The sequence below is a fragment of the Aethina tumida genome, chromosome 6 (assembly GCF_024364675.1).
Source record: "Aethina tumida isolate Nest 87 chromosome 6, icAetTumi1.1, whole genome shotgun sequence".
Lineage (NCBI taxonomy): Eukaryota > Metazoa > Arthropoda > Insecta > Coleoptera > Nitidulidae > Aethina > Aethina tumida.
In genome coordinates, this window is record NC_065440.1 from 13012632 (window position 1) to 13039960 (window position 27329).

At 32.6% G+C, this 27329-nt stretch overlaps 5 protein-coding genes across 8 annotated transcripts in view; 1 reads left to right on the plus strand and 4 right to left on the minus strand.

The window, feature by feature from the left end:
* The first annotated feature begins 276 nt into the window (after positions 1–276).
* LOC109607753 (uncharacterized) lies at positions 277–1246 on the plus strand. Its single transcript, XM_020024225.2, has 2 exons — positions 277–430; positions 826–1246. The coding sequence occupies exons 1-2, from the start codon at positions 344–346 to the stop codon at positions 1120–1122; spliced, it is 384 nt and encodes a 127-aa protein (XP_019879784.1). The 5' UTR covers positions 277–343; the 3' UTR covers positions 1123–1246.
* Positions 1247–1527: 281 nt separating this feature from the next.
* On the minus strand, positions 1528–5063 carry LOC109606191 (lachesin). The gene is made up of 6 exons (XM_020022752.2): positions 4591–5063; positions 3970–4187; positions 3379–3559; positions 2814–3317; positions 2578–2692; positions 1528–2450 (listed from the first exon to the last, which is right to left on the minus strand). Exons 1-6 carry the CDS (start codon positions 4643–4645, stop codon positions 2429–2431), a joined length of 1095 nt encoding a protein of 364 aa, XP_019878311.2. The 5' UTR covers positions 4646–5063; the 3' UTR covers positions 1528–2428.
* A 4402-nt stretch (positions 5064–9465) lies between these two features.
* LOC109606195 (D-altritol 5-dehydrogenase-like) lies at positions 9466–10785 on the minus strand. Its single transcript, XM_049968740.1, has 4 exons — positions 10618–10785; positions 10280–10568; positions 10030–10227; positions 9466–9971 (listed from the first exon to the last, which is right to left on the minus strand). The coding sequence occupies exons 1-4, from the start codon at positions 10756–10758 to the stop codon at positions 9565–9567; spliced, it is 1035 nt and encodes a 344-aa protein (XP_049824697.1). The 5' UTR covers positions 10759–10785; the 3' UTR covers positions 9466–9564.
* Positions 10786–11188: 403 nt separating this feature from the next.
* LOC109606521 (D-altritol 5-dehydrogenase-like) lies at positions 11189–12679 on the minus strand. Its single transcript, XM_020023062.2, has 4 exons — positions 12287–12679; positions 11936–12230; positions 11683–11880; positions 11189–11626 (listed from the first exon to the last, which is right to left on the minus strand). Exons 1-4 carry the CDS (start codon positions 12425–12427, stop codon positions 11220–11222), a joined length of 1041 nt encoding a protein of 346 aa, XP_019878621.1. The 5' UTR covers positions 12428–12679; the 3' UTR covers positions 11189–11219.
* Positions 12680–13379: 700 nt separating this feature from the next.
* The window catches only part of LOC109606190 (alpha-1D adrenergic receptor), a 44046-nt gene continuing 30096 nt past the window's right edge, over positions 13380–27329 (minus strand). For 2 of the 4 annotated variants that reach the window (XM_049968756.1, XM_049968757.1), the window contains exons 3-4: positions 15409–15543; positions 13380–15349 (exon numbers count right to left, since the gene is read on the minus strand). In XM_049968756.1, coding sequence (XP_049824713.1) covers positions 13939–15349; positions 15409–15536 — 1539 coding nt within the window. In that variant the 5' untranslated portion in view covers positions 15537–15543 and the 3' untranslated portion in view covers positions 13380–13938. The other 2 variants (XM_049968758.1, XM_049968755.1) reach the window with 2 other exon arrangements.

Sequence of the window (27329 nt, forward strand, 5' to 3'; positions counted from 1 at the left end):
TCCTTTTATATTATTATATAATAAATACAAATATTTCTAATAGTTTTAGCCTCAATAACATAATATCCTAAATTAGTTACTTTTTTATCAGTAATTTAGAAGTTTAGTAACCATTATGTTTCAGAGTTACAAAAGTTTTCTAATAAATCTTATGTAATTATTGTATGCATGTAAATAATTGGCTAAAATGTGAATATCTTCTCAAATATTCATTATAACAACCGTAAAAGTATTACTTCAATAAAAAGTTATAGGAATAAACCTTAAAAAAATTAGAATTGAAAGTTGGAAACATCTGGTCTAATTATAATAATTATTTACACACGAAATAGACTAAAAATAGATGATTCGGCTGCAACGCATTTCAGAACTAGTGTATTTTTATTTTTTCACAATGAAGTACGTTTATTTGGTTTGTGCATTTTTAATCGTAAGTAAATTCATAAAATACGTCCTAATATTGATTAACACTTTCTTATTTTAAGTATTATCGTTAATTAGTATTTCTGCTAGCCTGAATTTAAATGACGGAATTGTTCATGTTAGATTTTTTCAGCGAATATATGAATATTCATTTTTTAACTAATTATTTTATATAATTTAAAGTACGATGTGAAAATAATAACGTATGTGAGAATTACAGTGCAATTACATTATCTTATCTAACGCAAATCAGGTTTAAGTAACCTAAAACCAAAATCATCAAATCTCAGTAAACAAGCATCCCAGAGCAAATCATCATTGATAACGCAAAACTCCTTAAGTCGCAATTTTATTGCATGTTCATAAAAATCTCAGGAAATAATACGGCGTCGATGATTCCAGCTGCACTTGGCAACTGGCAGGGAAATCAGCTGCAACGACAAAGAGTTCCTGTGCTATGACAACAAACGCTTCTACCAGTGCGTCCAGAACGGAGCCTCAAACTACGTGATTGGAGAGCTCCAAAACTGTCCCGACGGTTTGGTGTGCAACAACGACGCCGATTTGGAGTGTGACGGAGAAATATCTGATGAAGTGTCGGCCAAGAAGGTCAGCTCCAAACTTCTGGAGGTCATCGAGAGGCAAGTGGAGGAGGAAAACGAAAACCAGATAAAAAACTCCCTTTACAATGAATTTTGACCGCATCCAAGCTTTATTTTTGACGTAGAATGTTTAAACTAACAGCACAAAAGATATTTTTATTGTTAGTTATTGTATAGGATTGAAGTAAAAGGAAAGAAATAATAAAATTTTTAAGATGAAACGTGGTTTAAGTGCTCAATTGAATGGATGACGCCACTGTTTTAAATTATTCCTAATTTCCTCAAATATTTGATTAGATCTTGGGTTCGTCGGCAATTTTATTGTTGTGAAGGTTATTTCTCCTGTCTCCATGTAATATGTGAGTGCAGCTTTAATCCCACTTAATCCAGTTAATGCATAGACATGTTTAATAAGTTTATACTAAGCTTAAATCTAAAGACTGAAGTTTTAGGATGATACAATGTTAAATATTGCAAAAAAAATCATAATGAAACAAATGGCTAGCTAAATTCATGTTTACTTTCAAAAAAATGGACGAAATCGTACAGACTTTTTAAAATATAGGTCACAATATAATCTCTGCATGAGGTTCACCCTAAAGGCAAGTGTAGTGGTTGGTTTCTACGCCTCTAACAGTTCCTTTTGCCAATCACAAAAAAGCAGTCTCAAACAGTCCTTGGAATGATTTAGGCCTATCAATGATAAATTTGAACAAAAAAGAATAGAAACCAAACATGTATAAAATAAATAAACATTAACAAAGATCATAAACTCAGAACGGAAGCTTCAAAAAGCTTCAGCTCCACACAGATATTATTCTATATATAATACAACTCTTATTTAAATCATAAAAAAATAAATACATCAAAAGTTTTGAGTATAAAAGTATAAAACTGTATGTAAACTCTAATCCTAATGAACATAATATGTTACATCGACTAATATTATTGATCTAAGCACAAGCTGTGCAGCAAAATCGATTGTATTTGTATTATTTTTTGGTCCTAAAACTTATTGTGTCCCATTAACTGGGACTGTGTATTACCTAGTTATTAAGTAGACAGCGTAATATCTTAAGGTACACTTAGAGAATTGCACTCTAATTGTTTTTATGTACAAAAGTATTACATACAATTATTCGTTCCTTCTTCTAGTAAGATAATATTATTTAATTATAAAAAAAAACACCTGCTCGTGCGTGGCGTGGCAGATTCGCGGTGGTACCGGTCAATTTGATTGGCCGTCGAGTCAAAATTACGAAACTATACAACAGTACAAAAATCTGGTGCCTTAGAAAACCGAAAACAATGTACAAAAATATCTTAGGGTAAGTAAGAGGGCGAGATTCCGTGTTGCTGGTAGATTCCTTAAGGTGCCGTTCGGCAGCAACAGTCCCGGATAGTTAATGTTGGGGGTGGAAATTTCTGCAAAACACCAACAATATTAAATTTCATGCCTGGCTGGTTTTAGTTGTGTGGTTCCTATCATGCCTCAAAATGCAATCAAGCAACAGGCTTTAAAAAATGAGTCTAAATGAATGGAGGTACTTACCTATAGCACCAGATGGCCAGGGAGATCAGAATGGCAGCACCACTGGACGACAACGTCGCCGCATCACCGTACCTCGCTGATCCACAAGCGGGAGGGCATACGGGTATAATGGATTCTACACACATAAATCTATGCTATGAACTATGCAAAAACGGGTAGTACTCTTCCAAACAACGAAGAGTTCAAATAGTAACAGACGCATGCGTCGAACCATGAAAGTTAGGTTAAACACTCACCAAATAGTTCCACTCGTCCTTCATCGCTGCCCAACTTGTTGGCGGCCTTGCACGTGTACTGGCCGTACTGGCGCTTCTCGATGGTGATCACCCTGATGGTGGTGTCCGTGAACTCGTCGGCGGTGGCGAAGTGGGAGATGCTGTAGTGCTGGTTGTTGGAGAGGGTGATGCCGTCCTTCTCCCAAACAATAGCCGGTGGTGGGTATGCCTCCACGTGACATTCCAAGTCCATGTCGTACTGCAAGGCTTGTCCTAAACGTGGCCTGGGCACCGTCACCACAGGTTTGAACTCCACCTCCACGGCGATGTTACGCTTGGTACCGCGACCCACGCCGTTCTCAGCCACACAGTAATAAGTGCCTCTGTCCTCCTTCTTGATGGACTTGATGACCAGCACGTTGCCTCTGTAGATCGAACCTCCTGTTGGTAATATGGCGTTGTTCTCACGTCTCCAGGAGATCCTCGGCTCAGGATATCCTCCGGCGTAGCACTCCATGGGCACCTCTGCAACAATAAACAACAATTAACCCTCAAAACTTTACTTAACAAGTCATTAGGACGTCACCTTCTCCTTCGGACACCACGACCGACCTGGTGGAGTTGTCGGAGATGAACGGCGGCCTCCTGACCTGAAGTTCGACTTCCGCGGACACGCGGTTGCTGGGCGAGATCAAAATCTGGCACTGGTAGAAGCCGGCGTCGGTTTCCTGGATGTCCTTGATTTGGAGCAAGTACGTGGAACTGCTCTGCGAACGGAAGACACGGTTCGGTTAGTTCCCGATTCCATAACGGAACTGACACGCGACGAATTTGGTGCATTAAAACGTGATTTTTTGTGGTACCAATGTTATTGTGGTTGATTGCTTCCTGTGTTTCATTTTTATGGGCGTACAGTGCACAATTTTAGAGACTTACACACAGAAAGGAGCTATTCAATAACGAACCAATTTATAAAAAATATAACTGACAGTTAAATTACACCAATTCCGTCCAATTTCTAACCCATTGTTACCCATCATTAAGTTCACGCCACTATTTCGAGTTAAATTGAAACGGCAGACGCTGAACCCGACGGTCAATAAACAAACTCGAGTTTCCAAACAAAATTCTTTCAGCGTCTGCATTCCGGGAACGCAGCACCTGCGAAAATACTTACGGGATCGTAACGCAAGGAGAAGCGGGAGTCGTGCAAGATGAGGGAGCTGCCGGTGGAGATGGGCAGCGAATATCCGCTTTGGTCTTTGTTCACCTTCATCCAGATGACCGAATAGTCCTGGGTGTACTGGACGGAACATGACAGCTCCACGGTACCACCGATGTCTTTGATTTGGGTCTGGGTTATGTAAGAAATCGTCGGGGATCTTTGACAGTTGCCTGAAAAACACAACGAAATTGTTTGTTTGGTTGCTGGGTTGGAAATAGACATCCAAACGTTTGTTTGTAGTCATCAATTAACCGCTGGTGGTTGGGTAAACAAGTGAATGCTAATGTTTGGGCAACACCCATGGAAAAAGTATGCTTGAATGCAAATTGTGTCAAGAAAAACGGTAATAATTAATTAGCCATTTCCTTCGCACGGCCTAGTAACAGTACCGGATCGCAATAAGTGATTCACCACTTCATTAGTCACCAATCGTAAACCTTGCGAAGGGTTTGACTGGAAAAGTTCGAACCCAAACACAAACACGACCCGTTAATCATACCCAAAGCAGCGACGCCGTAACTATTGATCACCGAACGGCGCAAAAAAACTCGGACACACCAACAAAATACTTACAGATCTGCACGAATGCACTAAACGCAATCACAAACACTAAATGCAGCAACGCCATTTTGGGGCTTGTGCTTCGTTTTAAAATCGTTATGGCGGACGCGTTGTTGCTGTTGCGACGGTCTGTTACGTTCTGGTGTACGCCACACCTGTACCAGAAGGAGGCTTTTAACCGTCAGCGGCGTAGATGGTCGTCGGGTGGTGGGATCATTGGCGTACAGTTCCTGGAATACGGATTTGCGGCGCCCAACGCGGAAGATTTGGCGCCCAACGTTCGAGACCCGTATAATCTGTCGGGGTTGATTTGAGGTACTTTATGTACGTTTAGTCATCAACCGGGATTATCTTCAGGTACACTATTAATTGATTGATCAATTGATGAACTTGTTTTGTTGATTGTTTGCTTTGATGTACTACTACTAAGTTGTTTGGTTGCACATTAAGAGATCAAATATTGTTTTAAGCGTGAAACGCATATTTGCGCACGTTTTATCTTATCTGGTGTTATTTATGTAATGAAGATTGAATGCAAAATTTACTAAGGATAATATTTATTGTCCGTCGAACCACATATCTTCACAATTATTGAATATTATAATAATATTATTAAAATATTAAATTAATATAATATATAATTAATATTGTATATTATAATAATATTATTAAAATAATTATAATAAATGGAACATTTTCTTTTAGTTATTAATTTTTGCTTCAGAATTTTTAATAGAAAGTAAAGTATACAGTTAAAAAATGGTCCTTCAGGGCAGATTTGAGCACAAACTAAAATTAAAAAAATTCTTGAGCGTATTAAAAAAATAAATAATGAAAATACATTTGTATTTTAATGATTATTAAAGTTAATAAATAATTTAATTAACTATTGAATATTTTATAAAATAGTTTAATATCGATTAGAGGAATAATTTATCAGAAAAATTACTTACATTACATAAATTAAAAATTACTACAATGTTTACATAAACATTAAGCAATATTATTCATGATTTTAATACAAAATAAAATAAATGATTTTGCTATTTATTGACAATATTTTAAACAACATTGATTTCTTCATGATTCATTAATATTAACAAATGTCATAAATATTTCATAAATTATTAATAAATATTTAAATGAAAAAGTGTTATAGTGTTTATTTAATATTCATATTATACATTGATTACTTACGTATATTTCTAAATTAGTTATTAACAATTATGATCAAAAAATGTTGAATGAAACAATATTAAAAAAGTTTTGATCCTTCGAGTCAGAACTGAGCACAAACTGAAAGAAATATTTAGAGCTATTGATTATAACATATTTAAAACAAAATTATTGAAACTACGTTTGTAATTTCCGGATTAAATGTAATTAACAAATTATATTTATGTGAATATTATATAAAGTGGTCCGATATCAATGAAATGAAATATTTATCAGAAGAATTTTTTGTAGTTTATAAAAGTAACTATTTGTGTTGTGTATGAATTATTTCTATAAATTAAAAAATATAAAATTTTCATACTTATTACAACAAAAATTATAAGTTAAAATATATTATTTTGATTCTTCTAGTCAGAATTGCACAAACTAAAAGAAATGTTTAGAGCTATTAATATTTATAACAAAATTCATGAAATTACATTTGTAATTTACTGATTAATTGTAATTAACAAATTATAATTATATGACTATATGATATATATTAATGAAATTAAAAATAAATCAGAGGAATTTCTTATAGTTTATAGAAGTAAGTATTTATATTGTGTACAAATTATTTCTACAAATTATAAAATATTACAAAATGGTCACAATTTTTACCTCAAAAATATGATATTAAAACATATTATTAACGTTTGTCCCTTTAAGTCAGAATTGAGGACAAACTAAAAGAAATATCTAAAACTATTGATAATATTTCAAACAAAATTAATGAAACCAGATTTATATTTTATTGTTTAATTGTTATTAACAAATTAAAAGTATATCAATGATATATAAAATGATCTGATATCAATGAAATGAATGACTTACTAGAAGTATTTCTTGTAGTTTATAGAAGTAATTATTCATATTGTGTACAAATTATTTGTATAAACTACATAATATTACAAAATCGTCACAATTATTACTTCAAAAATATGATATTAATACATATAATTAAAGTTTGGCTCTTTAAGTCAGAATTGAGCACAAACTAAAAGAAATATCTAAAGCTACTGATAATATTTTTAACAAAATTAATGAAAATACATTTGCAGTTTACTGGTTAATTGTAATTAACAAATTATAATTATATGACTGATATAGAAAAAGGTAGTTGTTGTAGTTTATTGAAGTAACTATTCATATTGTGTAAAAATTAATTGTATGAATTACAAAATATTACGAAATTGTCATAATTATTACCTCAAAATATGATATTAAAACATATGATTAAAGTTTCGCCCTTTAAGTCACAATTGAGCACAAACTAAAAAAATGTCTAAAGTTACTGATAATATTTTAAACAAAATTAATGAACCTACATTAGTATATTACTGATTAACTGTAATTATCAAATTATAATTATATGACTGACATCAATGAAAGGTCCGATATCAATGAAATTAATGACTTACTAGAAGAATTTCTTTGAGTATATAGAAGTAACTATTCATATTAACTACAAATTACAAAATATTACAAAAATGTCACAATTATTATCTCAAAAATATGATATTAAAACATATTATTAAAATTTAGCCCTTTAAGTCAGAATTGAGCATAAACTAAAAGAAATATATAAAGATATTGATAACATTTCAAACAAATTTAATGAAACTACATTTGTATTTTACTAATTAATGGCAATAAGTATATGACTCATATATAAAATGTTCTGATATCAATGAAATGAATGACTTATTAGAAGAATTTCTTTTAGTATATGGAAGTAACTATTCATATTGTGTACAAGTTACAAAATATTACAAAATTGTAACAATTATTACCTCAAAATTATGATATTAAAACATATTATTAAAGTTTGGCCCTTTAAGTCAGAATTGAACACAAACTAAAAGTTATATCTAAAGGTATTAGTAACATTTCAAACAAAATTAATGAAAATATATTTGCAGTTTACTGGTTAATTATAATTAACGAATTATTATTATATGACTGATATATAAAAAGGTCTAATATCAATGAATGACTTATCAGAAGAATTTCTTGTAGTTTAAAGAAGTAACTATTCATATTGTGTCAAAATTACAAAATATTACAAAATTGTCATAATTATTACCTTAACAATATAATATTAAAATATATGATTAAAGTTTGGCCCTTTAAATCACAATTGGGCACAAACTAAAAAAATGTCTAAAGCTACTGATAATATTTCAAACAAAATTAATGAACCTACATTAGGATTTTACTGATTAACTGTAATTATAATTATATGACTGATATATAAAAATATCATAAAATATCAATAAAATGAATAACTTTCTAGAAGAATTTCTTTAAGTATATAGAAGTAACTATTCATATTATATAGAAATTATAAAATATTACAAAATTATCAAAATTAAGGACACTAAAATGTTTAGAGCTATTGATAATATATAAAATAAAATTTATAAAAGTACATTTGTATTTTACTGATTAATTGTGTATGAATTACTTGTATAAATTATAAATTATTATAAAATTGTCATAATTATCACAACAAAATATTATGTTAAAAATATTATTAAACTTTTAAGTCAAAATTGAGGGGGCCCCAAAATAAATGTTTAAAACTATTAATAGTACTTCACATATAGAATTTTCAGAATAATTTCTTGTAAATAGTATATTTTTATATAATATGGATTTGTTTTGTTTTATAAAACATATTTTTTAAAAATTTAGTTATTAAATTGTAAATATTAATTTTGGTAAAATTTTCTTTGACAATGAAACAACAAATGGCTATTTATTGTTTGAAGATTTGAATGGTTTAATAAACCGTTTTAAATACCCAGAATATTATTAATCCTACAACCCCCAGACAAAAGATCTGCACGTAAAGGCAAATCAAAAGGACGCCAAACCTGCCATAAAAGTCAACAACCTCAATTAAGACACAGGTGACAAAATAAAACAGGTAGTTTGTAAAATCTAATAATCCCCCGTCTGGCTTATCTAGCTGTAAAATATAAGTAATATTTTCAGATAAGAAAATTCAGAGAATCGTCGCTCATAGTTACGTGTTCCGATCAATGAAACATATGGATGTGGCTGTGGCCTTTTAATTGGTCATAATTGTCTGAATCATTTCCTTCAAGTCATTCATAACCGTACGTAAACGAATTCTCTAACAAAAATCACTATCAGTACGTACGAAAAACGAAAACATCATTCAGTCAGTAAAACCGCACAAAATACGAGGGGTTCCGATATTTATTGCGAGGGGGGAGAATGCCTCCCTGAATTATTGAATGCACCGAATATCGTTCCCTGCAGAAATCAAGATGCAGGGACGGTAAAACCTACCTGAGCCTTACGGAGGTATAAAACTCAAAGAGTTCGTGCCGGCGCCCTTTTACGTCCGACTTTATATGCGGATTAAATAGTAATGCACGTTTCTGCAGTCGCATTGTGTCTTACCCTTGTTGCTGAAAGACGTCATTGCGTCTGGGGTGGTTTTTACTTGTCTGATGCGTGAAACGTGCCTTACGGAGGGATGGGTTTTGCAAATGAGTGGTTGTAAAGAGAATTTGGTGATTTTTTTATGGGTGCGTTGGAAATGGGTACAAAAATGTTGCCTCGAGGGAGGGGGAATAAAATATTAATTACTTCGTAATTGTATTCTCGGGTAGTGCGTCAATTATCTTGTTTGATTAATTTAATTTTTAGCATTGTTTGTTTATTTTAATTATCAGTTGGCACTTTGACATAACGCCGATAATCCAAACAGTCAACATCATTAAAAGGTTTACTATATTACAATTTGAAAATAGCTTTAGCAATATCTCCTCTTCGTAAAGTCTGAATGGCCTCCTTGTACTGTTTCAGCGAATAAGTTTTAATCCCCAAGTTCTGATAGCTCAAATATCTGTCACCCATTGACTCCAGCAGTCCAATGGCCTTAGGAAAACTGAATGGGTTAACATTGACACCATGGATGGTCAACTCTTTCATGTAAATGTCAAAGGGGGATACCGTGATTTTTCGATGAGGTGGAGCAACTCCAAAACAACAGAGTTTACCTCCACTTCGTAGAAGACTGACGGCATGCTCCACAGCTGGTGGGAACCCACTGCAGTCGATCACCACATCGAACAAATACTCATAATCAGCCTGTTGGTTCTTCTTCAGCTGATCTGGTGTCAAAATAACGTATCCTGTATCTGTAACCGAAAAAATAAACTTAATTCTGAAAGTTTTGACGGCTGACTTAGACCTTACTAAGTTTCTGTAGTTGCCTCAACCTGGAGGCATTTGGTTCCGACACAGTAACGTTTCTATGGCCTTGTAAATGAAGGGCACACACCCACAAACTCCCAATGATTCCAGCCCCAGTCACCAATATTTTGGTACCAATAGGAATTGGGCTGATGATGTCCCAACCATGGGCCAAACAGGATAAAGGCTCAGCCAAGGCAGCTACAAAGCACCATCAATTTCTTCTATCTAATATAGTTTGATGATGACTAACCTTGTTCTAAAGTAATATTATCGGGAAGCTTGAAGACTTGCTCTTCCGGTACCACAATAAAGTTGGCCCAGCCTCCATCTTTGAAAGTGCCAATGTTGTCAACGCCTCCCATTTGACAGAAATGGGGCCGGCCAGAGTGGCAAAATTTGCAGCAACAACAACCTTTGTTGGGATCCACCGACACCCTATCACCTTTTTTGAAGGTTGTAACTCCTGAGCCAACCTCCACAACCGTACCAGAAAACTCATGACCTAAAGTGACTGTTCTTTTGGTGCACGGAAACTCTCCCTATAAACACATTCACTAATCGCCACACTAGAGGGTAAAATCAACTTACAGCAATAATATGGAGGTCTGTGCCACAGATTCCAGAGTAAGCAACCTTGATGAGTACTTGCAAAGGTTCGGAAACTTTGGGGATAGGGATTTGGACAAGCTCCAATTGGAGGTTGTTCTGTGTGAATCTTATTGCTTCCATTGTATCGACTGGTCGAGGACAAGAACAGAATTATTTACCACGATTGTTTGCTGCATTAATTAAGATGATAACTTGATTGGGAAAAGAAATTATTGGGTGACCTTGCCATTTTTATTCTTAAGTGTAGATAGACAATCTTATTTTTTTATTTTAAGAAGTTTTTCCGTAGTTTTGACATCGATGGGCAACACTTTACAATTGTGTAATCATTAGAATACTCTAAACATTGCAATAAAAAATAATTTGTTTATAAAACAACATTTTTTGGTCATATAATGGATTGTGAGATAAAAATTTTTAATACATAGCCTGACGTAGTCAATCATTATCGATATCAAATAATACCTAACAGTTTAATTTATTCATAAACAAGATTATCTGATGACTTTTAACTTAACGTCGATAAGCCAAGTTAAACAACATTAACATAAACATTTATAAAATGTATTTAATAACATATTTTACAATTTGAAAATGGCTTTGGCAATTTCTCCTTTGTGCAAACATTGTATCGCTTCTTTGTACTGGCTCAACGAAAAAGTCTTGATTCCCAAGTTGCCGTAGTTCAAATATCTGTCACCCATGGCCTCCAACAGTCCAATGGACTTGGGGAAGCTGAACGGGTTGATGTTGACACCATGGATGGTCAACTCCTTCATGTAAATATCGAAGGGAGAAATGGTGATCCTTCCGTGTGGAGGAGCGACTCCGAAGCAACAGAGTTTCCCTCCGCGTTGCAAGAGACTGACGGCGTGCTCCACAGCTGGTGGGAAACCACTGCAGTCGATGACCACGTCGAACAAATACTCAGGGTCGGCCTCTTGGTTCTTCTTTAACTGATCTGGAGTCAGCAGGGTGTATCCGGTGTCTGTAACCAAAGGAAGGGTTAATATTCAGTAAGTTTGGAGCTGCGTTGGGTCTCACCAAGCTTCTTCAATTGGTTCAGCCTGGAGGCGTTGGGTTCTGAGACAGTTACGTTCCTGTGGCCTTGCAAATGGAGGGCGCACACCCACAGGTTACCGATGATGCCGGCTCCGGTCACCAAAATCTTGGAACCAACAGGAATTGGGGAGATGATGTCCCATCCGTGAGATAAGCAGGACAAGGGTTCGGTCAACGCAGCTGCAAACGAAACACATTAACACGTACCATTTATAACAAATTAAATCCAGCAAACCTTGTTCCAAAGTAATACTGTCGGGGAGTTTGTGGACTTGCTCTTCAGGAGCTAGAGCATAGTTGGCCCAACCTCCATCTCTGTAAATGCCAATGGTGTTGTTGATGCCACCAGTTTGACAGAAGTGGGGTTTGCCATTGTGGCAGAAGTTGCAGCACTTGCAACCGTTGTTGGGGTCCACGGACACTCTGTCACCCTTTTTGAAGTTGGTGACTTCAGAGCCGACCTCCACGACGGTGCCAGAAAACTCGTGACCCAAGGTGAAGGTGTTGGTTTTGTTGCAAGGAAACTCGCCCTGTAACACACCGAATGTTAACAACAACCATTCAAACGATGCACAAACTGACTTACAGCAATGATATGGAGGTCGGTGCCGCAGATTCCCGCATAAGCAACTTTGATGAGCACTTGTCTTGGGTTGGAGACTTTGGGGATGGGAACTTGGGCCAGCTCCAAGTTGGCGTTCTTCTGCGTGAATCTTAGGGCTTCCATGGTGTGTCAACGGTTCGGAGACTGGACCAAAACTAATAGTTTGTCTTGCTCGTCGTTTTTAATATTAAACACCTCCCGCTGATAACTGGAGTGGAAACGTTTTATCATCCAATTGGTCGGTAAATGTGTGGGGATTAATTTTACAACTGAAGAGAAGATCGATTGTGTAATGAAGCGATTTTGATTTCAAATTATTGAAATATCATTGTTTTGTTTTGGAAAGTTTTTCTATATCGTTTTGACCTCCAGCATTTATAATCGCGTTTATTGCACAATACCACCAATAAAACTAAATCTATTTATAGTACAATAGGTTGTGCTTAGAATCGGTATTAACAAGTTATATGAAATATGTATGTTTTAAAGTTATTCATGAATTTTAAGTGTTTTGAAGGTAGACAACCCAGAGTACAAGCTTATCAAATTCGAGATGAATTATTTTTTATACGTTTAGTTGGTTGCCCATTGTTAAGTGAAATTAAATAAATTAAATAAAAAAAATTACAAAAATGTATTGAAGATTAATATTCATACATTTATGTCTGGAATATAAAATACATGTTTTTTAATACTAAATTTAGTTTGTATTTAGTAGTATTATAATTCTTCATGTCTTCGTTTTTTCCTCATACTTCTGTAATCTTTGATCTGATTAAGTTTAAATTATATAGTGGGTATGTATTATCTTGAAATATATACTGATTACACACAATTCAATTTATCAACTTATTCCATAATGATGCGCTAGCGTATATTGTGGGGGTTCCCCTCTTTTTCTTGCCCTAATTCCTACGCCACTGAATATTTTTTTAACTTATTAAGCTTTTCATATTTTTTGCAAAATTTAAAAAAAAGTACTCTTGAATAATCTCGATTATCAAGTCCGTTTTAAAGATATATCGGTTTTAATGTTTGAAAAACACCCTGTTTATGACAAAATAAAAAACTAAGAAACAATTAATATGTTTTTATTAAGCCGTTTTGACACAGCCAAGTTTACAATAAATTAATACACATAATTTACAAAGTTATTACTACATTTAGTAATAATAAAGGACAGTCGCAAAAATTTGGGTAACAAAATCAACATGATTCTAACTCTAAGTTTGCTTTTAATATAAAAATACTAAATATTTGGTTTTTAAGTCATGTTAAGGTTCAATTAATACATCAGTCAATAACATTTAAGAGAGTTTAGTTCAACATATAAATGCTGCCTATTCTATCTATATACATGTCTAAAAAATAAAAATAAAACTGAAATGAATACTTCTAGTTTGATATAAACGTAACATTGTCTTTGTAACGTTTAGGAACTCAATGGCGACTCTAAAAACACGAAACTAAGTATCGTCCTTCTAAAACTAATCAGCCTTTTCTCCTATGTACACAAATTACTCCAAAAATTCATCATCAATCATCTAACATCACTCTTCCACGTGTTCTATTTACAATCCTCAATCATCCTCAACGGAGAGAATTTCTTCCAAAACATTCCCGCCATCCCTGCATCATTCCTCATTGGAGATTTGAGTGCTGGCACTGGAAAACGAGCCCCTAGCCTCACCGCTAATGCAGCTTTCGGGCACTGTGATGAAGTTGCACTTCTTGTAACTGCTCCAACTCGAAGTGTACTTCTTTAAAATGCTCTTGCGCTCGTTCTCCGGCTTGCAGGTTACCACCACTTCGGGTATGGGCCGGTTCTTGACCAGAAACGGTTCACTAATGGGCGACTGATCGTAGTTCTCGTGTATCTCCTCGAAGCTGCGATTCCTGATGATGTTGGGCCGTCTCTGTCGCTCCACCACGGAAATGCGATTCACATTGGAGGACTGGACAAAACCGAAGATCTTGCCTATTTCCCTCTTGATCCTCTTGTTCCTGTAGCCGAACAGAAAGGGCGAAACAACATTGGACACAACCAGGAGTATCAACGAGATGTAGTTGAATATTTGCCCCGGCTTGACTTGAACGTACTCGCAGCTGAGCACCAAAGTTATGCCGTACGGCACGTAGCACACGAGCACCATAAAAATCACCAACAGGCTGATTTTGGCAGCCCTCGTCTCCTCCCTGTACCTAAACACCGAGGCGTTGGAGATTTTGTGCTTCAGCGTGTTGATGAAGTTATTGGTGTTCCTCTCGCTGACCGTCCTCTGCACCTTGTTGGCGTTCTGCGTTTCGCACTCGATGAAACTGCTCTGCTTCACCAGGTGCGTGAAATTGGGAGCGGAATGCACCTTGGGCAACGTTCTCTCCGTCAGGTCCGTGTAGGGTGAAGGAACTTGTATGTAATCCAAATTGGCACTGCTCGACGTCGACTTTCTCATGCGTTCGCTGTTCCGGTGGGCCGCCTTGTAAATGCAGTAGTATATGAGGCAGATGGCCGCGAAGGGGGCGAGGATCACGACGATGAAGTAGGTGAAGGCGTACACCGTGTTGATGACGCGCATTGGTTCACTCAACTGTCTCGTTTTGTGGCAGAAGCTCCACATGCTGTCACTGTAAGTCACTGTACTCAACACGGAACACAGGAGGGCTATCACCCAGCTGGTGATGATGAAGATGGTCGATCTGCATCTGTTGATGTAGAAGTGGTAGCGCAGGGAGTGGATGACGCCGAAGTAGTGGTTGACGCCTATGAGGAGGATGCTGAAGATGGAGGCGGTGCAGACGAAGTTGGTGCTGCTTTGGGCGAAGTAGCAGAGGAAGATGCGGTCGCAGCTGTTGTCCACTACTATTTCCTCCACCACGTTCTTCTCCAGCACCTCCTCTCGATAGTCGTCCGATATGATGAGCAGCTCCGATGAGTTGGTGATTGATGTGGTGTTGGAGACGAGGTTCAAGCCTTGATCCGTCAACAACAGTGGTATTAGTAGAATACTGGAAAGTAAATTGGTCACCAGGAGGTTGATGATGAACCTGCAACAACAAAAACCCTTAGATTTTCCTTCTAAAAATTGATTCTAGTGTTAGCTAACCTGTTGGGCACAGTACGTAGGCCTCGTCTGCGACATATCACCAAAAGTAGGAAGAGATTGGCTGTGATGGCGATTACAGATGAGGCTACTAGGGCTGCGGTTACCAGCCAGTGGTAATCCGACTCCATCTAGTTTCTGCAACGGAAAATCGCCAATCAGTCATTTTTATCTCAGTCACGGTCTGGCGAAGACTGAGCGGAAGCCCTCCAAGCCGGTTAGGTTTTATATAGACGTGCAACCTATTAATATGCGTGCGTGAAATGTTTCGGGATTAACCAAGACGCGGAATTACCGACGGATTTTCTTGTTACACGTGGTCTAGTGTCAGGGTCGTTGCCACAGGCTCAACTAGCCGATTGTTTTATGGGTCAGACATATTATAAGGTGGCAGGTTGTGTAAAAATGCAACCATCGACGTTTCGTCGAACGCAAAGTTAATAAAATAGAACGCAAACTTTCTATTGCAAGACAAACGTAACACATAACAGTGTAATAGGTTTGTTAATCGACCTTGGTCGTTGGTTCAATGGTTCGTGTCGTTTTGACGTGTCATTCTTCTAAACATCTTCCCATATCGATTGCGAAATATTGATGCTGTTATTATTTGTTTCGGTGCACTGTAAGCGGTTTTTTTCTTTTTTGAAAGGTGCCTTCTGGTGTGACATAACAATTAAAATGTTAATCGATCGTTAAGTGATGAATCATCGTTACGAATGTCACAGCCGAAATTTCTTACATGTTAAATGATGACTTTGCTGCCCATGTGAATATGTTAACATTTATTATGGACAACTGTTACATTAAACGTTCTTCCAAAGCTCCTCCACCATAAAAAACTTGTTTTCCTTATTTGCATTCTTAGGATAATTGGTTTTGAAAGTATAACATTTTTCTTGTTCTTGTGATCTTAAAGGCTGACTTAAAATGAACGTTTGCTCTTTGCAAGTCATACTTTACTTTAAAGTTTATGTTAATTTCTAATACATATATGTAAACCTTATGAAAAGATATGAATCAAATTTCCCCAATATTACCACAAAAATTGGCAGTTGATATCGTTATATTAAAAAATATATAATAATGATTAAATATTATGTAAACAATTTGTGATTATCATCAGTCAATTTTGATAAATCTCTCGGCTGATCAGATCAGTCATAACGTTTCAATATTTACTCACATCAGACGTTTAAGTAGGTGTATCTAAAAAATTACTTAATCTGTCTATAAACTGTTTATAAATTTATAAAGTAGTATATAACTATAATCATTTTAACTTATAATATGCCAATTTATATTTAATTTTGCTTTAATGTTGCTGAACTTTGTCATGATTAATATTTATTAATGTGTGATGTATTATCTTACATTTTAGCACTTTAATTCATACAACTATTAAAGAGTTATAGATTTTTTCTAAAGTAAAACAATGTATTAAATATTAAATTATTTACAAGTTATTTTAATTAAACATTTGAAAAATATATTTTTAATAAAACTTTCTACTTGAATGTTGCTGAACTTTATCATGATTATTATTTATTAAAGTGCATAACTAAGAGTCGATATATTATCTTATATTATGGCACTTTAGTTCACACAACTATTAAAGAGTTCTGGATTTTTTTAAAGTAAAATATTATTGTATTTATTGTTAAATTATTTTAAAGTTATTTTAATTGAATATTTGGGAATTTCTTAGAGATATTTTTAATAAAAAACCGACTTAAATATTGCTGAATTATGTCAATCATAATTATTATTTATTAAAGTGCATTACTAAGAGTCGATGTATTATCATACATTTTAGCACTTTAGTTCACACACCTATTAAAGAGTTATAGATTTATTCTAATGTAAAACATTGTATTAAATGTTAAATTATTTTTATGTGTTTAATATTAAGTTATTTTAATTAATTTTCTTAAATTAAAGTTTCTTAAATATAAATCTTTCTAATTGAATGTTGCTGGACCTTATTACAATTAATATTTATTAAAGTGCATTACTAAAAGTTGATGTAGGACTTTAATTTACACAGCTATTAAAGAATTCTGGATTTCTTCTAAAGTCTATAGATTTTTTCTAATGTAAAACATTGTATTAAATGTTAAATTATTTTTATGTGTTTAATGTTAAGTTATTTTAATTAATTTTCTTAAATTAAAGTTTCTTAAATATAAATCTTTCTACTTGAATGTTGCTGGACCTTATTATAATTATTATTTATTAAAGTGCATTACTAAAAGTTGATGTAGGACTTTAATTTACACAGCTATTAAAGAATTCTGTATTTCTTCTAAAGTCAAATATTGTGATAAATGTTAAATTATTTAAAAGTTATTTTAATTAAACATTTGGAAATTTTTAATAAAACATTCTACTTAAAAAGAGTTGATGATCTTATATTGTGTCACTTAAGTTCTCACATTTATTAAAGAGTTTTGGAAATGTTCTAAAGTAAAATATTGAATTAAAAGTTAAATTATTTAAAAGCTATTAGATTTATTAAAGACATTTTTTATAAAAAAATCTATTTGAATGTTGTTAAATATTATAAAAGTTTTGTGAACTAAAGTCCAACATTGTAAAATATTACGTACATTCTTACAAATGCACCTTCATAAATAATAATCAAGGCAAAGTTAAGCAACATTCACAAAGAATTTCATTATTAAAATTATCTTTAAGGAAACCAAAGACGACTAATTTCCAAATTTATCTTCGTTCCAAGTTTTTAGCCCAAATGAGTGACTGTGTTTAATTCCTCTTAATTACCTTTAAACAAGTTTTTTCAACTTAGTCAAAAAATCATTGATAAGCCAAAATGGGGGAATCACACCGGACCCGAAACAAAATTAAAACACCGACCTCCACAAGCAGCATCGACCAAAAGATCAGCCTTGTCCCATCAAATGTTAACCCAAATTTTTCCCATGTGGGACTCGAAACGTATCAAATCACAGTTATTTATAAATTTGGCTTTAGAGGATGATGCCATTGCGATTTCGTAACATCCTGGCTTTCAAACGAAGGAAACACCGTCGTTTCAAATCGGCCAACGCGAAAAGCATAACTTTAAATTGCAACACCGTTTAGCAGGCGATTCGGAAATCGCACAGGATGCTACGAAGGTTTACACCTAAATTATTACATTTTACATACTTTCGCCAAGTAATTAGCTGGTTGTAAACATTATACAATTTACAACACGTATTTTTTTCGTTCGCAGTGATTTAAGCCAAACTTAAGGATTTATGTTTTAAATTGTTTTGAATTAGGTAAAATGTTTGGGTGTTGCCTGACATTTTTATGCTTGTACTCGTTCCCAATTTGGCAACGTCGCACTTTCGTGTCAAATTTAGGAAGTTTGTTATATTTAACACGTTAAATTATAATTAAAGGATGTAAAAACCTGAAGGAAGTGAGTCACATTTTAAAAATAAACCGTAATTTGCATCATCAATTAAACGGGTGCTGAAACTATCGATAATTAATGGCACGCACCTTAAATCCATTATTCGACAGTCGCTGATGAAACATCTACGGCCGAATTCTCAACATTTTTATGAAAAAAAAAACGTATTTTTAGACTGTTGCATTCTGTAGACAGACAGAAATATGAGACCGCGTCCATTAATAAATTCAACGAATCATCCGATTTAATTGTAAAACGTTCAAACGGTGTGTTAACCCTTTTATCAAGATGCGACACGTCATACTTTCCTGGTAATAATCAAACCCGACACCATATACAGCATCTTCATATTAAATTGTAATGCCAGATGTTCTCTCCAACAAATTTATTCGTTTATAAATATATATATGGCACACAAATTAACATAAATGTTAATCGTTGGTCGCTTTCAATTATGGAATTGCGAACAATGGATGGGCGATTTAATTGTCTGCCATAAACAAAAGTACCGCAAAAATCAGGCACCGTTCACATCCTGCGAAATTTTCGTACGTTCCAGGAACGTCCGGAAGGATGGCCGCAATAATTTCGTTTTTTGTTTATCCGCAGGATAATGACGCAAAACAACTCGACGGAATTATGTGTGACATATTTAATGTATTTACATCATTCGTTTGGAATTGTGAAAGAATTTCGACTTTGACTAGATGGACGTCATTAAAAGTCAGTGAATTACCGTGCGTAGTAATTTGTAAAATACGCACGATGACACTGCGTTACTTATTACATTTATTAGTGTTCATTGTTGTGGTATGTAACGTAGTAAGTTAGTAACACAATAAGTGTGAATCGATTGTCATATTTCACTGATTTTTCTTGACAATTAAAAATTCAGACAAATAAATAATGAGAGATGGACCTCCACGATACCGACACTCAATGACTCCCCTTGACATTGGTCTAATGAGGTGGTCAATTTCGTCCTGATGTACTTCATTTTATGCCACCTTCATTTGACACTGAAAGTCTTGCAAAAACTGTGGGGGAGGGCTGAATTTCAAAGTCTCTTATCTATGGTGTCTTACACTTGTTCAATCGTTGATAAGTCTGGAGATCTTGCTGGTTATAATTAAAGAGATATTTATAAACAGAAGATTCTTCTTGAATGTTGCAGGACTCTTTCATGATCATTAATTATTAAAGTGCATTACTACAATAAGAGTCGATGTATTATCTTATATTGTGGCACTTTAGTTCATATTAGTTATTAAAAGCTTCTAAAGTAAAATATTGTATTAAATGTTAAATTATTTGAATGTTTGGACATTTGGACATTTCTTAAAAAAATTTTTAATATAACATTATATTTGAATGTTGCTCAACTTTATCATGATTATTATTTATTAAAGTACATTACTAAGATGTGTTATCTTATATTGCGGCACTTTAGTTCACACAACTCTTAAAGAGTCCTGAGTTCCTTCTGACGTAATATTTGTATTTCTTAAGTTATTTTAATTAAACATTTGCAAATTCCTTAAGGATTATTTTAATGAAAAATTCTACTTGAATGTTGCTGCACTTTGTCATGACTAATATTTATTAAAGTGCATTACTAAAAGCCGATGCACTTCTTGTATTGTTGCACTTTAGTTCACACAGATATTAAAGAGTTCTGAATTTCTTCTAAATTAAAATATTGTTTCAAAATATTAAATTATTTAAAAGTTAAATAAACATTTGGATATTTCTTAATGATATTTTTAATAAAAATTCTACTTGAATGTTGCTGAACTTTGTCATGATTGTTATTTATTAAAGTGCATTACTAAGAGTCGATGTATTATCTTATATTGTGGTACTTTAGTTCACACAGCTATTAAAGAGTTCTGAATTTCTTTTAAAGTAAAATATTGTTTTAAATGTTAAATTATTTAAAAGTTATTTTAATATATTATTTGGACATTTATTAAAGATATTTTTAATAAAACATTCTACTTGAATGTTGCGGAACTTTGTCATGTTTGTTATTTATTAAAGTGCATTACTAAGAGTTGATGTATTATCTTATATTGTGGCACTTTAGTTCACACAGCTATTAAAGAGTTATGAATTTCTTTTAAAGTAAAATATTGTTTTAAATGTTAAATTATTTAAAAGTTATTTTAATTAAACATTTGAACATTTCTTAAAGATATTTTAATAAAACATTCTATTTGAATGTTGCTGAACTTTGTCATGATTGTTATTTATTAAAGTGCATTACTAAGAGTCGATGTATTATCTTATATTGTGACACTTTAGTTCACACAGCTATTAAAGAGTTCTGAATTTCTTTTAAAGTAAAATATTGTTTTAAATGTTAAATTATTTAAAAGTTATTTTAATATAACATTTGGACATTTATTAAAGATATTTTTAATAAAACATTCTACTTGAATGTTGCTGAACTTTGTCATGATTATTATTTATTAAAGTGCATTACTAAGAGTCTATGTATTATCTTATGTTGTAGCACTTTAGTTCACACAGGTATTAAAGAGTTCTGGATATCTTTTAAAGTAAAATATTGTATTAAATGTTAAATTATTTAAAAGCTATTTTAATTAAACATTTGAACATTTCTTAAAGATATTTAATAAAACATTCTACTTGAATGTTGCTGAACTTTGTCATGATTATTATTTATTAAAGTGCATTACTAAGAGTCTATGTATTATCTTATGTTGTAGCACTTTAGTTCACACAGGTATTAAAGAGTTCTGGATATCTTTTAAAGTAAAATATTGTATTAAATGTTAAATTATTTAAAAGCTATTTTAATTAAACATTTGAACATTTCTTAAAGATATTTTAATAAAACATTCTATTTGAATGTTGCTGAACTTTGTCATGATTGTTATTTATTAAAGTGCATTACTAAGAGTCGATGTATTATCTTATATTGTGACACTTTAGTTCACACAGCTATTAAAGAGTTCTGAATTTCTTTTAAAGTAAAATATTGTTTTAAATGTTAAATTATTTAAAAGTTATTTTAATATAACATTTGGACATTTATTAAAGATATTTTTAATAAAACATTCTACTTGAATGTTGCTTAACTTTGTCATGACTGTTATTTATTAAAGTGCATTACTAAGAATCGACGTATTTATCTTATATTGTTGCACTTTAGTTCACACAGCTATTAAAGAGTTCTGTATTTCTTCTGACGTAAAATATTGTATTAAATGTTAAATTATTTAAAAGTTATTTCAATTAAACATTTGGGAATTTGTTAAAGATATTTTTAATAAAATATTCCAATTGAATGTTGCTGAACTTGTCATGATTATTATTTATTAAAGTGGATTAAAAAGAGTCGATATATTATCTTTGGCACTTTAGTTCAGACAGTTATTAAAGAGTTGTGGATTTCTTCTAAAATGAAATATTGCATTAAATGTTAAATTAAACATTTGGGAATATCTTAAAGTTATTTTTAATAAAAAATCTACTGAACTTTGTCATGATTGTTATTGATAAAAGTGCATATATTAATTTGGGTTAATTTGTTGAAACCAGACTGACATTAGTTGTGGAGCTTAGAACTGCTAAAGTACAGTTCCATGTGATTCCCTCAAACCAAAGGAGTCCATTAACTTTCGTCCAAATTGAACGAACCCACTTAAAACAAATTAAAAGAAATTAAACACAATAACCAATTCGGGTTACTAACTCGACGATAAGTCTAGAAACTAATCTTTCGTGTAAACACGCATCATTAAGGTCACAGACAATTGTTTAAAACGAATTTTCGGGTCGAATTAATTCGCTCCCCGACCTTTTCACGTTTGCAAAGATTGTGGGGTCAGTTCTAATAATTCGTGGCTGAAAAACGAGGTCCCCGTCAGGGATGGCACACGGGACTTCCGTAAATAAACCGCACCGAATGTCGCACATTCAAACAAATTAATATTGACCACCGCAACCCGACTCGATCGGTGATCTATGATGTGTGTCACCGTTACGCAACGATTATATAACCGGGCCCGAACGCAGAACGCAACGAAAACCAAAATAAAAAGCGTCCCATTCTTGACCTACACGAACCCCGGGACACTTTCACTCCGACGTCGGAGCGTTTCCGGTGCGGTTTTCTAAACTGCATCCGCGGATCACAGAAACGAAGAAATGTTCACGTCGCCTCTCAAACACGCCGGTGAATTCCATCTTCGATGGCTGGCCTAGTTTCGCAACGCGTTTTTGTTTGTGTAAACATTGCACCAATTCGATTGCTGCGTTACGTAAACTAAAAGAAAAAAAGAACGAATTATCGTATGTGAGTTTCGAAATTGGCATTATGCACTGAATATTCTCCGCGTCCGGGTCGTCTTCCGTAACGCATTGTGTCGCCGGTGACGCGGAAAACATTTTAATTCGTCCGTTTCGATTTACACCGTTCGGCGATGCGGCAACGTTGCACAATTAAGGAGATGCGAGGGCTGATAATCCTTTTGTTTAACGGTGAAAGTAGCAAATTAAATTAATAAATTGTAACGAAGTGGTGCGTGTTTTTAGCCACGTGACACGTTGCTAAAATGTCACAACGTCTTAGGACGAAGAGAAACATCCTGATAACTCTCGTGTGTGTGAAAATTGTTGAGTTAATAGATGAAAACACGACGATTTTAACGGTGAAAGTTGCAATTTGAACGGATAAGTAGTTTTCAAGTTACAAGTCGCTTATTTATATAGAAATACAATTGTAATTTCTCAATGAGTCGACAATATTGATTGTGACTTAAATTTTCTTAGATAAGTTCTATCTATAAATTGTTTATCTGTATGTAACATTTATTTATGGAATTTATGGAATTGGAGTTTTTTTATAAACAGTTTTAAATAATTACTTAGTCATGATAATTATTTATAAAAGTGCACCACTAAGACTTTATTATCTTATATTCTTGAATTTTAGTTCACTTTGCTTTAATTAGTTCTAGATTTTTTCTAATATAAAATATTGCATCAAAAGATAAATTAATCAAAAGTTATTTCAGTTAATCTGTTGAAAATTGCTTAAATATATTTTTAATAAAAAATTCTAGTTTTGTAATAATTTGTATTTATTATTTTATATTATTAACTTTAGTCCACACAGTTATTAAAGAGGTTCTGATTTTTTCTAAAATAAAATATTGTATTAAATATTAAATTATTTTAAATTTATTTTAATTAATCATTTAGTAAATTCTTAAAGAAATTTCACTTAAATATTGCTAAATTTTGTCATAATTTTTATTCATTAAAGTGCATGACTAAATGTCGATGTATTTTCTTATATTGTAGCACTTTAGTTCACATAGTTACTAAAGAGTTCTTGATTTTTTCTAAAGTAAAATTTTGTATTAAATGTTAAATTATTCAAAACTTATTTTAATTATACATTTAGAAATGTATTAAAGATATTTTTAATTCCTCTTGAATGTTATGATTATTATTTATTACTAAGAGTCGAAACATTATCTTATATTGTAGTACTTTAGTTCATACAGCTATTAAAGAGTTCTGGACTTCTTATAAAGTAAAATATTGTATTAAATGTTAAATTATATAATATTTATTTTAATTATTTAGAAATTTGAATATATTTTTAATAAAACATTCTACTTGAATGTTGCTGAACTTTGTCATGATTGTTTTTTATTAAAGTGCATTACTAAGAGTCGATGTATTATCCTATATGTGGCACTTTAGTACACACAGCTATTAAAGAGTTCTGAATTAATTTTAAAGTAAAATATTGTTTTAAATGTTAAATTATTTAAAAGTTATTTTAATATAACATTTGGACATTTATTAAAGATATTTTTAACAAAAAATTCAACTTGTATGTTGGAGAACTTTATCTTGATTATAATTTATTAAAGTGCATTACTAAGAATAGATGTATTTTCTTATATTGTAGAACTTTAGTTCACACACCCATTAAAGAGTTTTGGATTTCTTCTAAAGTAAAATATATATTAAAAGTTAAATTATTTAATAGTCATTTTAATTATTTGGAAATTTCTTAAAGATATTTTTAACAAAAAATTCTACTTGTATGTTGCTGAACTTTATCAGGATTATAATTTATTAAAGTGCATTACTAAAAATCGATGTATTTTCTTATATTGTAGGACTTTAGTTCACACAACTATTAAAGAGTTCTGGATTTCTTCTAAAGTAAAATATTGTATTAAATGTTAAATTATTTAATAATTATTTTAGTTATTTGAAAATTTCTTAAAGATATTTTTAACAAAAAATTCTACTTGTATGTTGGTGAACTTTATCTTGATTATAATTTATTAAAATGCATTACTAAGAATGAATGTACTTTCTTATATTGTAGAACTTTAGTTCACACAGCTATTAAAGAGTTCTGAATTTCTTCTAAAGTAAAATATGTATTAAATGTTAAATTATTTAAAAGTTGTTTTAATTAAACATTTGTAAATTTCTTAAAGATATTTTTAATCAAATATTCTACTTGAATGTTGCTGAACTTTGTCATGATTATTATTTATTAAAGTGTGCAGTTATTAAAGAGTTCTGAACTTCTAAATTAAAATATTGTGATAAATGTTATTTAAACATTATTTTTACTAAACATCGAAATTTCTTAAAAATATTTTAATTAAATGTTGGTGAACTTTCTCACGATTATTATTTATTAAAGTGCCTTACCAAAGGTTGATGTATCATTTTATACTGTTGCACTTTAGTTCACATAACTATTAAAGAGCTCCAGACTTTTTCTAAACTAAAAAATGCACCAAACGATAAATCATTTAAGTCATTTTAATTAAACAAGATATTTTCAATAAAAACAAAATAAAACTTGGGTGTTACTCAATGTAAATAAAATATTAAACTGATTAGGTCCAACAACAAACAATTTAAATAAATTTTTACCAGTGACTCAACATTAATTCAAAAAACAATATTTTTTGACATTGTTGTTGTTAAATCATTATGACTTGCACCAATGCATTAACAAGAACTAAATTATTTTATTTGTCTCTTGAACTTGGATAACGGACAAACAAACCAAATTCTTTAAAATTGTCAGTCAACAAATCGTTTTAACAGTGATTTTTAACTGCACCAACACGGGGGACTTATTTAATTTTTTATTATTGTTGTTACACTTAATTATCGTTATTATTATTGTATTAATTGTTAAATTATTTAAAAGTTATTTTGATGAATCATTTGGAAATTCCTTCAAGATATTTTTAATAAAAATTTCTACCTGAATGTTGCTGAACTTTGTCTTTATTATTTATTAAAGTGCATTTCTAAGAGTCGATGTATTATCTCTTATATTTTTGCACTTTAAATTAAATTATTTTGTTATAAGCTAAATTATTTAAATGTTATTTTTTACTTAACATAGAAATTTCTTAAAGATATTTTTTACTTGAATGTTGGGGAACTTTGATTGATTATTATTTATTAAAGTGCCTTACCAAAGATTGATAATTGTTGCACTTTAGTTCACGTAACTATTAAAGAGCTCTAGATTTTTTCTAAATTACAAAATTGTATCAAATATTTTTGACATTGTTGTTATTAAATTATTATGACTTTAACATTAACAATAACAATAACTAAATTATTTTATTTGTCTCTTTGGACTTGAATATCGGACATACAAACCAAATTCTGGACAATGACACGTTTTTAAAATTGTTAATTTACAAATCGTTTAAAAGTGATTTTTAACTGCCCCAACACGAGTAACTTATATAATTTTTTATTATTGTTGTATCACTTATCGGTTCATTTAAAGGCGATTAAAAAAACTTCCAGACGACCAAAAACGATTCACAAAACTTTTCTGTACCCGTCAAACAAAAGGAAAAAGGGCGCCAAACTACAAAAAAAGGACGTAAAGTGGGACCCCTCACCTGTGCGCAGTTTAATTTTAATCCGAAAAGTCCATAGCATAACTCGTCGACGGAATCACAGACACAAAACGGAACATTTGTAACAACAACACGCGTGTCCGATCCGCTAGACGGATTTCCACTTGTGTGCGACGACGATCGCAACGAATCACTGGCCGGTTTCACGGGTCTGCCATGGAATCACTGAATGGTCCGTCCGTTGAATTGGGTAGGATTGCGCGGACCGTTCCGTCCGTCCCGGGGGAGCGGGTGACTCACCGCACCGATCGACCGGGCACCCAAAATCGGGGCTGCGAGGGGGATGCGTACCTCTTCGACAATGTCCACTAGGTGGACAAAGGGCTTCTCTGGATGGGTCTCTTTGTCTGGGATTACTGGCGGTGGTGTTTTCGGTCGCTAGAACCACTTTGCCGATGAATCTTTTGACGCAGTGAAGAACAAAATTGTGCGGCACTAAATTCTATTTGATTGTTGCTGAGCTTTGTCTTGATTATTATTAGTTAAAGTGCATTACTAAGGGTCGATGTATTTATTATCTTATACTGTAGCACTTTAGTCCA

Coding starts and splice junctions, on each gene's coding strand:
- LOC109606191 (XM_020022752.2), bottom strand. CDS start 4,645: ATGGCGTTGCTGCATTTAGTGTTTGTGATTGCGTTTAGTGCATTCGTG. Junction 4,188..4,590: donor TAGTGCATTCGTGCAGATCT/GTAAGTATTTTG, acceptor TGTGTTTTTCAG/GCAACTGTCAAAGATCCCCG. Junction 2,451..2,577: donor CTGGCCATCTGGTGCTATAG/GTAAGTACCTCC, acceptor GGTGTTTTGCAG/AAATTTCCACCCCCAACATT.
- LOC109606195 (XM_049968740.1), bottom strand. CDS start 10,758: ATGGAAGCAATAAGATTCACACAGAACAACCTCCAATTGGAGCTTGTC. Junction 10,569..10,617: donor CAGACCTCCATATTATTGCT/GTAAGTTGATTT, acceptor ATGTGTTTATAG/GGAGAGTTTCCGTGCACCAA. Junction 9,972..10,029: donor GAGGCAACTACAGAAACTTA/GTAAGGTCTAAG, acceptor TTTCGGTTACAG/ATACAGGATACGTTATTTTG.
- LOC109606521 (XM_020023062.2), bottom strand. CDS start 12,427: ATGGAAGCCCTAAGATTCACGCAGAAGAACGCCAACTTGGAGCTGGCC. Junction 11,881..11,935: donor CAGTATTACTTTGGAACAAG/GTTTGCTGGATT, acceptor TTTCGTTTGCAG/CTGCGTTGACCGAACCCTTG. Junction 11,627..11,682: donor GAACCAATTGAAGAAGCTTG/GTGAGACCCAAC, acceptor CTTTGGTTACAG/ACACCGGATACACCCTGCTG.
- LOC109607753 (XM_020024225.2), top strand. CDS start 344: ATGATTCGGCTGCAACGCATTTCAGAACTAGTGTATTTTTATTTTTTC. Junction 431..825: donor TGGTTTGTGCATTTTTAATC/GTAAGTAAATTC, acceptor CGATGATTCCAG/CTGCACTTGGCAACTGGCAG.